The sequence below is a fragment of the Pneumocystis murina genome (assembly GCF_000349005.2).
Source record: "Pneumocystis murina B123 chromosome Unknown supercont1.15, whole genome shotgun sequence".
NCBI classification, from domain to species: domain Eukaryota; kingdom Fungi; phylum Ascomycota; class Pneumocystomycetes; order Pneumocystales; family Pneumocystaceae; genus Pneumocystis; species Pneumocystis murina.
Window position 1 is genome coordinate 117,415 of NW_017802373.1, and position 14,740 is coordinate 132,154.

Genomic DNA, 14,740 nt, shown 5'->3' on the forward strand with positions numbered 1-14,740 from the left:
CACGTACAATCTCAACGTCAGGAATTACGATAGCAAGACCTCCCATAAAAATGATGGGGCAAAAAGAGAATATAAGCGAGGGAAATAGAGGTATTTTATACGAAAAAAAAGAAGAAGAAGAGGAGATTATAGGGTATCGCGAAAAACTGCGGAAAAAATTGAAGTATTGGGAGAGAAAATTCAAAGAACAAGAAGGACGTAGCCCAGAAAAAAGAGACATAAAAAAAGACAAAAAAATAAGTATGAAGAAAGATAAAAGGGAAAAAATGACTTACAGAGGCGTAAAGAAGAGTACTATAAACTTTATAATCGAATTCGCATGGGAAAAATCGAGTTAAATGACGAAAAAATAGAAAAAAAAGAATATTTGATAAAAAACTATAATAAAATAGAAGAGATAGACAATGAAAGAGATATGGAGAGTACTATAGATAAAGAAGATACAGGAATGCTTTTTGGCGGAAATTGCGAAGAAATAGGACCAACACCGCAAAAGATAGGAAAACCGATAGGAATTTTTGATGATTTATATAATAATTCATATGTTTTATGGAAGGGACATGAAGAAGAAGAAGAAGATATGACTTTAAAAATTATAAAAACTCCAGAAAAAAAGGAAAGAAATATTGAAAGAGTGAAAACTCCGATAAAAACACAGGATAAAAGCAGTTTTCTTACGACACCAGTGTTTCTTAAGAGATCTATGAACATAACATCATCTATTTCTCCGAAATTTTCATTTAGGACAACTTTATTATCTAAAAAAAGTCTTAGCTCATTAATAGAAGAATTACGACAAATGGAAAATAATTTTGTTGATCCGGAAGAAGTATTAAAAGAAATTGAAAATCAAAACAGCAATACGTTAATTGAAGAGGAAAAGGAGCCTATAGAAAAAATAGTTTCAGAAAATAAAATATGGAAAAAAAAAGGAATTAAACGATCGAAAAAAAGAGTCATATGTAAGAAACAGCATCTTTCTATATATATATGTAAAATTAAATGTGTTACAGTGAGACCTGTTATTATTAAAAAGGAAACGAAAAAAATAGAAAACCAATCAAATAGATTAATAGACAAAAAAACTTTTAAAGAAAATCACATTCTTCATGAAAACAAAACTCTAAGCAATATAGATAAAGAAAATACCAAAGATACTGGTAAACATAAAAGATATATTAAGGGAAAAGGAGGCGTTTTTCTTCGCTCTCAAGTTAGTAGAAATTACGTAAGTTACAAATTAAGAAAATACAAGTCCAAATTTCGACAAAAATAATATTTATGGGAGGTATTTTAATGTTTTATTCTTAAAGATTATTCAAATCTTTCAATTAATCCTATATTAATTATATGAAAATTAGTCATTATTGCATATGAACTCTAAAATATCCAAATATATAAGACGATAGACCATGGTAATTTAAGATAAAATTGGAAAAAAATTTATCAACAATATCGAACCATTAATATAAATGATATTATTCTTTTTATATAATTCGACTCTTTTCTTATTTCATTATGTATAAAAGGAATTTTTTTAAGCATTCTTCAAAAAGTGTATTATTTTTCCATAATTATAACGGTTATTTATAAATAGGGTAGCATCCTTTATCCTTTTTATCTAAACACTCTAGATTTCCTTTAAAATGCAGAACATGTTATTTTGAATAACTTTTATTGTATAATTATTTCAGATATTAGAAATAAAAAATATTCCAAGATATTTTTTAATAATAATCTATTATATGATTTCTAAAAAAATATTTTAATCTTTTTAGTTATTATTTATAAGTAAAATGAATTTAATATCAAAAAAATTAATTTGATATTTATTTAATAAAAACTAGTGAGAATATAAAACTATTTCGTGACATTGTGTATAGATTCAGAGACATATCTAGATAAAAATAAACATTTAAAATATCAAATTAAATATACTAATACCTAACATTATTGCTAGAAATACCAGCAATAGAAATTCTGCCATCATTTGTTAAGTAAATATGATACTTATCAGTAAGGAGCTTGACTTGTTCTGGATTAAGACCTGTATAACAAAACATACCTATGTTTCATTAATTTTTTAGTAATTATATATATATATATATACCTATTTGAGAAGTAATATGCGACCAGTCATGCTATAAAAAATTTATATATATACATAGATAGATAATAAAATACCTTTGATTGAAAATCTTCTTCAAGACATTTTCGAATCATTTTTCCTATAAAATCAATTATATATTTTTATTGGTAAAAACCTACTTGATGAAATAATCCGATTAGCCATTCCCTTTAACTCTGAAAGCCACTGTTTATAAAGTTCATCATTACCCAAAATCTCAGCAGCAATTCGAGCACCATGAATAGGAGGATTTGAAATAAGAGGACGAATTAAAATCTTTAGTTGGCTTTCCACCCGTTCTTTTTCTTCTGATGATTCGCATACAATAGAAAATGTACCAACACGTTCACCATAAAGACCCATATTTTTAGCAAAAGATTGACTAACACATAAACTATGTCCCTCTTCAACAAAATATCTCAACGCATAAGAATCTTTTAGAAGATCTCCCGATGCAAATCCCTGATAAGCCATATCAAAAAATACATAATGATTTCTTGATTTAACAGCACTAGAAATCAGATGCCATTGCTCTTGTGTAGGATCTACACCTGTAGGATTATGTGCGCAAGCATGAAACAAAATAATAGATCCCTTAGGTGCTGCTCGAATATCCTCAAGTGCACCTTCAATATCAAAACCAATAGTATTTTTGTCAAAATATCTATAATAATTAATTTCAAGTCCTGAATCTTTAAATATCGGTATATGATTCCCCTAAATTCATTATTACAGTCGTTATTAAATCAATATATAAATAATATAAACCCATGTAGGTGATGGAAGATATATTTTTTTACTTAAATAAAACCTACTTAAAAATTCTCCACCCAGACGCAATGCTCCCGTACCTGAAACCGATTGAACAACAGAAATCCGCCCTTCTTTCAGTGCTTTTGAGTCTTCGCCATATACTAATCTTGATGCATATTTAACAAAAGAAGAAACACCTGTAATAGCAGCATATTCTTTATTTAAATCCGCAAAAAGAATTCTCTTTTCAGCCTCCCTAACAGATGGAAGAACATATGGTTTCTCATTATCATCACGATATGAACCAACCCCCAAGTTTACTTTTAACGGACTTTTATCAAGTTCAAAAACTTCATTAATTCCTTTAAAAATTAAAAAAAAAAAAAACCAAATTAAACAAAAATATACCAAGAATTGGATCGCGTGGACCTACTAACATTAAATATCATATAAAATTCTCATTAATTTCATATATTTACCTTGCTCGACATGAGCCCATGTTGAACTTAGAGCAACACCTCGAAACTTAGAAAAAAAAGTACCTAAAATATTCCTTTGAAGATAAATCATATAAAATATAACCCTATAATAAAAAGATAGTTTTCGTAAAAAGAAAAAACAATTTTCTTTTAAAATCGATTAATCACAAATAGGCAGTTAAAAAAAATGAAAAACATAATTATATCATCAATGTCATGTATATTTTTCTTTGTAATAGGATATTACAGTAGATCCTTTTCTCTTCCTTATTTAAAAAGACTTATATTGAAATTTTTATCCAAAAGCAAAAACATACAAGAATTGTTTATTAAAAAGATGCCCTATTTAAATATTAGCGAAGAATATAATGAAGAATATAAACTTGTATTAGTTGTTAGAACAGACCTAAAAATGGGTAAAGGAAAAGTAAATAAAAATTTTTAAAAATTATTATATACAACTGACATTCAAGGTGGCATCACAATGCTCGCATGCAGCTATTTCATGTTACAAAAAACTTATGTGCCAAAATCCTAAGGTATAGCAGAAGTTGATTGAAAATTACCAATTAATTTTTAGATAATCAAGTATTGGGAATTATACGGACAACCAAAAATCGTATTGCAAGTAGAAACAAAAGCCGAATTAGAAAAGTTACATGCCCATGCAAACTCATTAGGTATAATCTCATGTATTATTCATGATGCAGGTAGAACCCAAGTTGAACCGAATTCAGTAACAGTAATTGGTATTGGTCCTGGACCAAAATCAATCATTGACCAAATTACGGGATATTTAAAATTATATTAAACACTAAAGAACGTTTCGATAGAATAAAGTTATTTTTGAATTCTATAAATCAAGCAAGCATCAACCCTATGTACATATAATTAGTAAAACAAATGAACATATATAAAAAGAATATCTTATTTATTATATGAAAAAATAGACTGTTGTTCTTTTTTTTTCTCTTCAGCCAATTTTCTAAGCCGTTCATCAACCTTAGCTTTACCTGAACCTTTCCCATGAAACTGATGAGACAAAAATTTATATGCCTCTTTGTCTTTTATTTCTCTTCCAAACTCGTCATTATACTTTAATTGAATTACGGGTGTCCATTTTGCAAAAAGTTTTTGTAGTTCACGTGCTTCTATCATTGCATGACGCTGATTTTCAGCTTGAAGATATAATTCTCTCTCACGAGGAGTCATTCTATCTAATTTTCCACTGCAACGATCCGCTTCTTTTCTATATCTAGCTTCTTCTTCTAATTTTCTCCTTAACTTCTTTTGTTCTGCTAAAAAGAGAGAATGCTCATGTTGAGCCCTCTGAACTGACAACGCCTCATCAGTTTGCTTATCAACAATACCTAAAAATAAATAAACACATAAAAATAATACAAAAAAATACTGAAAATACCTTTTTGTTTAAGTAAATTAAAAACAACACCAACACCAGAACTAATATCCGCCTCATCTTCAATTCCTGTTGTTGAAATGTTTTTTGTAAATTTATCAGATTCATCATAAGGACTTTCTTTTGTTTCATCTTGTGAATTTTCTTCTACAATTTCTGGAGTTTCCAAATTTTGTATATACTCAATATTTTCAAGTACTTTCTGCTTCTCCTTCGGTGCAATAGCTTGGATTCCACGAACAAACTCCGTTGTTTCATCAATAACGAGCCCCCCATCATTTTTATCACCATTTTCTTTCAATTCCTCGAACATTTGTTCTTTTACTAATCTCGCAACACTTTCAGGATGCGAAGTCTTTTTACGCCTCGAAGCTTCTCTCTGTCGAGCAAGGCATGCTTGCAAATCATCATCATCCACAAAGGATACATTATCAAAATTCAAGTCCTTATGAGATACCATATTATCGCTATTTTGCATTATATGTTTCATATCAACAGAGTCTGCAATTAAGTCATGATCAACCTTCCTCATCCTATTTATTTTTTTCTTCTTGATCTTTTTAATAACAATTTGAGAAATATCTTGATAATCCGATGATATATTTTCAACAGATGTATGATTCAAAGAAAATATTTCCTGGTGACCCTTCTTCCAGATTTCCTCTTGAGGCTCTTGAGATACATTCCCAATAACAAACCCCTTATTAATTTAGATTTTGACCAAAACGTATAGATATTACCTTCTTTACTTTCTCATCGTATTGAGAAAGAATAGTTTTAGATTTTTCCTCAGAAAATTCGTCATCATCATACCCTGTATAAACAAATTTCTTCTTGTTCTCCAAATTCTTTTCCAATTTCTCCTTCTCAACCAAACCAATATTCTCCAATTCATCACCTTGATCTTAAAAAATCAATACAGATTAAAACAAACTAAAATATCCAGAAAATACCCTCATTCTCTAAAATAGTACTATCTTTAAGCGTTAAAACTATAGCCTCTCCCTCGTTAATATCAGTAAAATCGTGAGACACTTTTATTCCCTCAAGTTGATCTATAAAAACATCAAAAAATAAATCGGTAAATCCATTCAAAAAAACCTGATGTATACTCTTCTTTCTTATCCTTCTTTTGCATTTTCTCCAATTTTTCACTAACAACATTCTCTTTATCTGTAACATGAGAAAAATTACGTTTTCGATGATTCATAACCCATGAACGCAAATCTAGATCACCTTCATCACTTGCCTCTCCAAGACCTTTTCCTGTAAATCGACGCTGTGTTTCTCGTGTTTCTCGGGCCCTAATAAATATGAATTTAAGCATTATAAGCAAATAAAGATGCAAACAAACATTCGAATTCGTTCCTGAATCAACCGTGTCTCCTCTTCTTTAATTTTTGCCGCTCGAAACTCTTTAAAATTAGTAACAGCAGGATCCTCCACAGGTTCTACTGTTTCTGAAAGCGGTGCAAGTCCCCTATCAAACATGATTAATATATATAAAAAAAATATATACCAAATCTCATAAAAATCACTTACAAAGAACGACGAAGTGCATTCGTTTCTTCTACTGTCATAGATTCCGCAGTAAAACTATCTTTAACCGACGATTCTGTCATTTCCTCTATACGATACAAAAATGAACGCAATTATACACAAAAAAGCAAACAAACGTCTCCAATGTAAAAAATACACTGTAATATATTTTCTCAACAATATATATGATATTCTGGTTCGAGAAAAATCTTCTTCTGTAAAATGCTTCCAAAACACTTAAATATAGAGTTCTGAGACCAAAAAAAGAATAATCACTACCAAATAATAAGGAAACAAAAGGAAAAACCTTCAAATTTAAAAAACAGATGCCTGACAGATTATATACGTCTGAATCAATAACTTTGACCCAATCAATATTATAGCTTCTTATATTACAAAATTTCGAAAAAAAAAAACAATACCAAGACCCCAAACAAAAATATAAGAGTTTTCTTTAAAAATAGATAGATATATTCGCACAATTTCCTCAATTTATCTCTTTTATTTCTAAAAAAAAAAAGAATCTACGTAACAAAACCCAACGTCAATAATAGATAAATAACCCAATTTATCTTAAATACCTTTTTTAATACACCTAATTAAGTCTGAAATCTCTCATATTTGCCAAAATTCCTAATAAAAAAATGTAAAATATAAAGATCTCTTGAAAGGATAGAAGCGTCAAGATTATCAATTAAATAGGTATTACCTAGCCAACCGTTACCTAGACAACTGTTTCCAAGGAAACTTACATCTTACCATATCCCACCTCACATCAACCGAGCAATATCTTTTATACGTTTAAAAATACTAAAAAGCCCGCTTATTTTGCACTGAAAACTATCATTTAAAGACTATATTTTTAAGAAAAGAACCTATGGAAACAGATTTTAAAATAAACAGTGAAGCTTCCAAGCAAGATTATTCGCTTTATCCACGTATTTCTTATAAAACTGTCACAAGTATTTCAGGACCATTAGTTGTTCTTGATCAAGTCAAAGTAAGAATAGATAGCAGAAATTGACTATTTTGGATTTTTTTTTATGTTTTTTTTGGCAAAATTAACGCATTTTTGGCAGTTTCCTCGGTATAATGAAATTGTAAATCTTTACCTTGAAAATGGGGATGTACGAACAGGCCAAGTCCTGGAATCACGAGGAACAACAGCTATTGTTCAGGTTTTTGAGGGAACAGCATCAATTGATGTTCGTTCTACTCGTGTAGAATTTACAGGAAAAAGCTTGAGAATTCCAGTATCAGAAGATATGCAAGGTCGTATTTTTAATGGGTCAGGAAAACCAATTGATCAGGGCCCTCTTGTTATTCCAGAAGACTATCTGGATATTAATGGTTATATATATATTTTTAAATGATTAAAATCTGAACTAGATGGGGATATATAGGGTCACCAATCAATCCGTATTCACGTATTTATCCACAAGAAATGATCCAGACAGGTATTTCAGCAATTGATACGATGAATAGTATTGCAAGAGGACAGGTGATTTTCTAAAACAAAAAAAATTATTACATTAATATTTATTGTATAGAAACTTCCTATTTTTTCAGTATTTAAGAATATAATTAAGGAATTAGCTAAATATTTGTTTTAGGCAGCAGGACTTCCACATAACGAAATAGCGGCACAAATATGCCGACAAGCAACTCTAATTAAACCTACAAAAGATGTGCAAGATGGACATGAAGATAATTTTTCTATTGTATTTGCGGGTAAATTAGTCAAAGAATAAAGAAATAAAGATTAACCAAGCACAGCAATGGGAGTCAATATGGAAGTATGTATAATGATTACATAATTTTCAAAGAAATAATAAATAGACTGCTCGATTTTTTAAACGAGATTTTGAAGAAAATGGGTCATTAGAAAGAGTAACACTCTTTTTGAATTTAGCTAGTGATCCTACGTAAAGAGATATGATTAAATATTCAGAAACTTAATGATATAGGATTGAACGAATTATTACTCCACGTCTTGCCTTAACTACGGCAGAGTACTATGCCTATCAAACAGAAAAACATGTTCTTGTCATTCTTACTGACATGACTTCTTATGCAGACGCTCTTAGAGAAGTAGGCATTTGAATTGTATAAAACATGCTAACATTTTTAGATTTCAGCTGCTCGAGAAGAAGTACCTGGTCGAAGAGGATATCCAGGTTACATGTATACAGATTTATCGACAATTTATGAACGAGCAGGGCGTGTAGAAGGAAGAAATGGTTCTATTACCCAAATTCCTATACTAACTATGCCTAATGATGGTACATTTCCATAATAAGAATATTAATTGTTCATTTTTTTAGATATAACTCATCCTATTCCTGATCTTACAGGATATATTACAGAAGGACAAATATTCGTTGATCGCCAACTACATAATCGTCAAATATACCCACCGATTAATGTTCTTCCATCATTATCGCGTCTTATGAAATCAGCTATAGGTGAAGGATTTACTCGTAGAGATCATCCAGAAGTTTCGAATCAACTTTATGCGAATTATGCTATGGGAAAAGATGCAGCAGCTATGAAAGCAGTCGTTGGAGAAGATGCTATATCGGATGAAGATAAATTATCTCTTGAGTTTTTAGAGAAATTTGAAAAATACTTTATTTCACAAGGTTTCCCCCCTCTTGAAGTAATAAGTATCTTATTTTTTTAGGCCCATATGAGTCACGTACCATAGAAGTATTATTTATATACTTTATTTTAAATAACTGATATTTATTAAGGAATCTCTTGACATAGGATGGTCTCTTTTAAGAATATTTCCAAGAGAACAACTTACACGTATTTCAGAAGAAATCATTAAAGAATTTTATCCCAGAGCACCTGCTAAAAAGAAAAACTCAGAGATTAATAACTCAAAAAATAATTATGATAATGATGTGACAATCGAGTCTGCTATTTTATCTCAAGAAAATTCAAATTATTCATAATTTTTAAGTTTTATGTCAATTTATTTCACTATTAGAAATATCTATTGCTTTCTTTTTTTAATTTTACTTTTAGGGAAGATGTTATGTTCTATTAATATATACAATATCTTTTAGTTTATTCTAATTTCTAAAAAACCACTTAAAATCCGGGTCTTAAATAACTACTAAATTTTAGACATTTAGGAAAAGAAATAAAATTTCAATTAATTATTTTATTAATATTCATATTTTATAATTTAATCGAAACTTCAACATATCTAACATATTAATATACAAAACACCAATAACAATAACAAAAAATACTAGTAAACTGTCTGACAAGGCTTAGTAAAGTTATTGTAAATATAGATATACTAACCAGGTATTTCCTATTTACAAATATTATCAATAAGCGATAATATCAGAATATATATTAATTTTTGAAATAACGAAACTTAAATTATATACACAAAATATCATTTTTTTCAACATATACTTACCAAAACCTCTAATTATTCTGCTTTTCAAATTTTCAAAAAATCTAAAATATTTCCTAACACTTTCTGATGGCAAATCTCTATATCACATTTCCATAACTAGAAAAATCTTAAAGGCATATCTTAGTCCTTTCTACTATATCTTTCCAATTTTTCTAGAGAAATATCCATAAACCATATCATTTTCCATAACCATATTTAATTTAAACATGGTTATACAGTTGCTTTTTTCATTAAAGGTATTTTCCAAGTAGATTTGATGAAAAACTAACATTTTAATCATAGCACAAATACGAATTTACGAATAAAGCTATTTATTTACGAAATAATACATTTAAACATGCCATTTAATAATTTATAAAACAAACTATTAAGTAAATCATTTAGATCATTAAAATTATGCTAAAAAACAGGAAAGGAATATTTAATAAGATAAAAATCTATTATACAATATATTACAATGTATACAAAATATCCCTCAATTTCTAATTGTTTCAATATTATAAGGATAACTAGTCAATTACAAAAGAAATCATGTAAAAACAAAAAGTTACAAAAACAATTGATATTAAAAAGAATCATATTGGATTAATTATTTAGAACGGTAAAATATTCTTTAAAGTATATCGAGAAAAAAATGCATATTGCATACATTTTTATTCAGAACAAATCAGTACTACTATAAAAAGTATTAAAGAATTAAACAAATATTCTCTTAAAAATGGATATAATTTTATTCAATTTATATTCCAAATAAAGCCTTAGGAATAACAATTAGAAGGAAAACAGAATCAATTCGAAATTTAAAAGAGTACTCTGAAATGTATATCAATATCTTACATGAAAATCAAGTAATTTATAGAATATAGATAACGTATATTCATAATATTCTTAAATCAATACAAATAGGTACATATTATCGATAAAGTCATTTAAATAGATATTGTTATTCCACTTGCAACAAAAAATCCTGCTGATTATGCACTACAACATTATACATTATTACGAAAAACATACATATTTCAAAAATATCTATGTGAAACACAAGATCCTACAGAAGCTAAAACAATCTTATCTCTAATAAAATACTCTTGAAAAGAATATCTTAAAAAATCAAACATCAATCATAAAAAACATATTAAAGCTAATTATTTAACAAGCAATTAAAAAAATCTCAAGGACTAATACATAATAATTTTATTTATTATTTCCCTTAAAAATACAAAAAATATTTTATCTCATACAAATAATTATTTTAAAAATATTTTTAATTTTTTCTTTTTAGCTTTTTTATGTCATTCAATATAACATTAGCTTATTTTTTATCAAAAAACCTTGATATCTTTTTCTTTAAAATACTCATATTTATTACTAAAAAATTTATTTTACATCTCAAATCTATAAATTAAATATTAAATTCTAATTAACTATCTTAATATCTTAATAATTATATTAAATAACTCTTAAAATAATACAAATACAATCTTATATATATCTTTAATCACTAAAAATACAACATATGACTTCTTTATATATTTTTTTTATTTTCTTCATTAAAACACAATATATATATCTCTTATATGATCATTAACAATCAAAAGGAAGAGCGTATTCCTATATAATATATTATATTTTTTGCTTAACCCTTACCCATCCTTCGAGCTTATTATCTAACCAACGTCTAATTTTTATATGGAATACTTTAAATCATCAAATATAAAAATTTAAGAAGAATTAGATGATAAACAGCGCAAAAATGAAAAGATTAAGCTATACAAGGTGTTATTTGTGTTTTTTTCTCTTTTCAAAATTCGAAAAACCAAGGATTTATGAGTTTTATGAATTAAAATATAAATACAAGAGTAGTTTAACAAGATTTTCAACATATTCAAGAGTTTTACAATCAAATCCAAAGAAATCAGATGTTTCTGACTCTTTAAAATCAGAAATAGAAGCTTATGAAAACTTCCATAAGGGAGAAAGTGATAATTTATCATTAAAACGTCCAGCATCACTCCTGGGAACATTTTCCAAAAATAGAAGAAGAGCAACTCATAGAGAGCGTAGATCTGGAGTCGCTGTTAGATATTCCTATGAGCCAGAAATCCCGGATTGGTTTTTAGAAAAAAATGTTTTTTTATATGGATCTATTAAGTCAAAAAAAACAGAATTTAAGTTAAACAACAATTTTTCTGATCCAGATTTATATAATATAAATGTTCTTGAAGATACCTTTGCAGTTACTAAAAATCTAATTCTTGAATTAATTTCTCATTTGAATACGTCATTTATTCTTAATCCTGAGAAAAAAAATGAAAATAATTCTTCTAGAAAAGCAAATCTTATGTTAACATGTCCTATAAAAGGATCTATTTATTTTTTGGATGCTATAGTTCATGAAATTTCAAATTTACTTGAAGCAGATCTTATAAAAATAAGTCCTCAAGATTTAGAGGATTTAGTAGGCGATATTTTTGAAGAGGGTAAACTAATCAATACATAACGAAAAGAAGTAACAATTTTTTATAGATCGCATTGGGATATTTAACTCAAAAACTTTTGGAAACCTTTCTTTTGCAGGTCAAAATAAAAAACTATTAATTCAAGAGAATGAAGAAATCGATGAGGAAGATGAAGAGACTGAAGGAGATGATGATATATCAGGGGTAAATTTAAATCATAGTGTGGGAAAAAAAATTGTTTTGGGACCAGTTCTTCAAATTCTTACAGCCTCTTTACCAAAAAGTCCAAATAATACAGGATTTCAAGATATAAATAAGACATTAAAGCCTACTCAGAACAATATAGGATTTCATGGAAAGCTTTCTTTAATTTTATCAAAGCTATCAATTTCGAATCTAGAAAAACAAAAAAAACTTTTTTCATCGACTTTATCTACAGAAAAAACAAATACATTTTCTCAAAACAAAACCATTATTTATGTTCAAGAATACTCTTCATTAATTAATAGCATTTCTGGAAACTATGTTTTAAAAATCTTACGAGAAGCAATTCATGCTAGACGTAAAAAGGGTGAAAATATTGTTATTATAGCAGGCTCTCATAAAGAAAATATTGAACATCCAAATAGTGTATTATGTGATGATATACTTTTGACAATTGATCAATTTTATCGAAATATATTTATAGTCCCAGTAGTGAAATCAAAAAATCAAGATAATTTAAATATAGATGAAACATTTATTAAGCACAAAGCTAGGCGTATTAAAGAAATAAATATAAGACATCTAAATTCCCTTTTAAGACGACGATGCGGAATTAAATTTGAATTAGATATTTCTAAATTTCTTGACAGCGATTCAGAACTTTTTCCTAACATACAAGACGAAATATGGTCATTTGATTTTATACATAGAATAATTTCTATTGCTATAGGTCTCTATAAAAATTCTAAAGATAAACAAGAAACAATATCTCTTGATATATTAGATCTATCTAATGCAATGAAATTAATTAAAGAAAATGATGAACTAAAAGAATCATGGAAAGCCACACTAAAATATCAGCAAGAAAAGTGGAAACAAAGACAATTTGAAGATAAGAAGGAAGAAAAATTTATCAATTTTAACAACTTAGATTGCAACAAATATGAAAAAAGATTACTTCCAGGTGTTGTTAATCCAGGTATAATATATTTTTTTTTAGTTTATATCTTATATTTTACTAGAAATGATCACTGTTGGGTTTGAATCTGTTAGAGTTCCATCTTCTACTAAGAATATTCTTCAAACACTTATTTCTTTACCTCTTAAAGAACCAGATGCTTTTAATTTTGGAGTTTTGTCTCATAATAGAATATCAGGAGTTCTTCTTTTTGGCCCACCTGGAAGTGGTAAAACATTGTTAGCAAAAGCTATTGCAAAGGACTGTGGTGCAAGGGTTTTAGAAATTAAAGGAAGTGAAATCTTTAACATGTATGTCGGAGAAGGAGAAAAAAATGTTAAAGTAATTATATATTATTAAAAAATTCTATCTATATTTATTTTTCATAGGCTATTTTTTCTTTAGCACGGAAATTAAATCCTTGTGTAGTTTTTATTGATGAAGTAGATGCTATATTTGCTTCAAGAAAATCAGATTATAATAATCCATCACATAGAGAAGTAATTAACCAATTCATGTCAGAATGGGATGGATTAGTTAGTCAAAATTCAGGAGTTATCATTATGGGTGCTACAAATAGGCCTTTTGATTTAGATGAAGCCATAATAAGAAGAATGCCCAAAAGAATTTTAGTTGATCTTCCAACAGAAGAAGATAGGAAAGAAATCCTGAAGATTCACCTTAAAGATGAAACATTGGCTAAAGATGTTGATTTTGACGAACTATCTCAAAAAACCGTTTTTTTTTCAGGATCAGATTTAAAAAATCTTTGTGTTTCAGCAGCACTTGAATCAATAAATGAAAATTTGCAAAACAACAATTCTAAAAAACCCTATTCAAGAATTTTAAAAAAATCACATTTTGAAAAAGCTTTAAATGAAATCACTAGCAGTATAAGTGATGATATGAGTAGTTTAATTGAATTAAGAAAATGGGATGAAAAATATGGAAAGAAAAAAAATATAATTAGGAAAACATGGGGTTTTGGAGATATTAATGTTTCAGATTCATTGAAAGGACGTGTTCGTAAACCTGATAATTTGTAAAAATTGAATTTTCTTGCAAAATAATTCATTATATACCAGAATTTTCATATATAATTAGGCAATATTATCAATATATATAATTCAATTGGTATTTTAGCAAAATTCTTATTCTTTTATGACAATTTATTAAGTATTCTAACCTATTCTTTTATATAGTGTTATCTATTTTTAACTTATGTAATCAATCTAATAATGATTTTTTCAAAAAATTATAATTTATATTAAATTTTATAAATATTTCTTTTGAAATATAAATAACTAAAGATGCAAAAGTAACTGATTTTTCTTTAATTTATAAACACTGTTAAATATTCAACA

At 27.6% G+C, this 14,740-nt stretch overlaps 7 protein-coding genes across 7 annotated transcripts; 4 read left to right on the top strand and 3 right to left on the bottom strand.

Moving 5' to 3' along the window:
• Positions 1-50: 50 nt before the first annotated feature.
• PNEG_03043 (hypothetical protein) lies at positions 51-1,276 on the top strand (the record flags this gene model as incomplete). The annotated part of the gene is made up of 3 exons (XM_007876906.1): positions 51-240; positions 288-962; positions 1,014-1,276. The coding sequence occupies 3 exons, from the start codon at positions 51-53 to the stop codon at positions 1,274-1,276; spliced, it is 1,128 nt and encodes a 375-aa protein (XP_007875097.1).
• Positions 1,277-1,860: 584 nt separating this feature from the next.
• Positions 1,861-3,451, bottom strand: PNEG_03044 (hypothetical protein; the record flags this gene model as incomplete). The annotated part of the gene is made up of 8 exons (XM_007876908.1): positions 1,861-1,897; positions 1,945-2,065; positions 2,111-2,141; positions 2,185-2,228; positions 2,269-2,845; positions 2,897-3,243; positions 3,290-3,310; positions 3,361-3,451. The coding sequence occupies 8 exons, from the start codon at positions 3,449-3,451 to the stop codon at positions 1,861-1,863; spliced, it is 1,269 nt and encodes a 422-aa protein (XP_007875099.1).
• Positions 3,452-3,697: 246 nt separating this feature from the next.
• On the top strand, positions 3,698-4,171 carry PNEG_03045 (peptidyl-tRNA hydrolase; the record flags this gene model as incomplete). Its single annotated transcript, XM_007876909.1, has 3 exons — positions 3,698-3,787; positions 3,834-3,899; positions 3,941-4,171. The coding sequence occupies 3 exons, from the start codon at positions 3,698-3,700 to the stop codon at positions 4,169-4,171; spliced, it is 387 nt and encodes a 128-aa protein (XP_007875100.1).
• Positions 4,172-4,287: 116 nt separating this feature from the next.
• Positions 4,288-6,448, bottom strand: PNEG_03046 (hypothetical protein; the record flags this gene model as incomplete). The annotated part of the gene is made up of 7 exons (XM_007876910.1): positions 6,320-6,448; positions 6,132-6,257; positions 5,879-6,081; positions 5,731-5,832; positions 5,518-5,681; positions 4,781-5,477; positions 4,288-4,730 (listed from the first exon to the last, which is right to left on the bottom strand). The coding sequence occupies exons 1-7, from the start codon at positions 6,397-6,399 to the stop codon at positions 4,288-4,290; spliced, it is 1,815 nt and encodes a 604-aa protein (XP_007875101.1). The 5' UTR covers positions 6,400-6,448.
• A 719-nt stretch (positions 6,449-7,167) lies between these two features.
• Positions 7,168-9,413, top strand: PNEG_03047 (V-type proton ATPase subunit B). Its single transcript, XM_007876911.1, has 12 exons — positions 7,168-7,316; positions 7,396-7,666; positions 7,720-7,817; positions 7,867-7,884; positions 7,930-8,047; positions 8,093-8,112; positions 8,156-8,241; positions 8,284-8,407; positions 8,448-8,598; positions 8,641-8,958; positions 9,000-9,025; positions 9,070-9,413. Exons 1-12 carry the CDS (start codon positions 7,194-7,196, stop codon positions 9,274-9,276), a joined length of 1,560 nt encoding a protein of 519 aa, XP_007875102.1. The 5' UTR covers positions 7,168-7,193; the 3' UTR covers positions 9,277-9,413.
• Positions 9,292-9,948, bottom strand: PNEG_04337 (hypothetical protein; the record flags this gene model as incomplete). The annotated part of the gene is given in 8 exon segments (XM_019757849.1): positions 9,292-9,327; positions 9,344-9,364; positions 9,379-9,396; positions 9,580-9,599; positions 9,653-9,709; positions 9,756-9,775; positions 9,814-9,851; positions 9,928-9,948. The coding sequence occupies 8 exon segments, from the start codon at positions 9,946-9,948 to the stop codon at positions 9,292-9,294; spliced, it is 231 nt and encodes a 76-aa protein (XP_019613332.1).
• Positions 9,949-11,462: 1,514 nt separating this feature from the next.
• Positions 11,463-14,422, top strand: PNEG_03048 (hypothetical protein; the record flags this gene model as incomplete). The annotated part of the gene is made up of 4 exons (XM_007876912.1): positions 11,463-12,235; positions 12,282-13,397; positions 13,441-13,718; positions 13,766-14,422. The coding sequence occupies exons 1-4, from the start codon at positions 11,491-11,493 to the stop codon at positions 14,420-14,422; spliced, it is 2,796 nt and encodes a 931-aa protein (XP_007875103.1). The 5' UTR covers positions 11,463-11,490.
• Positions 14,423-14,740: the final 318 nt, after the last annotated feature.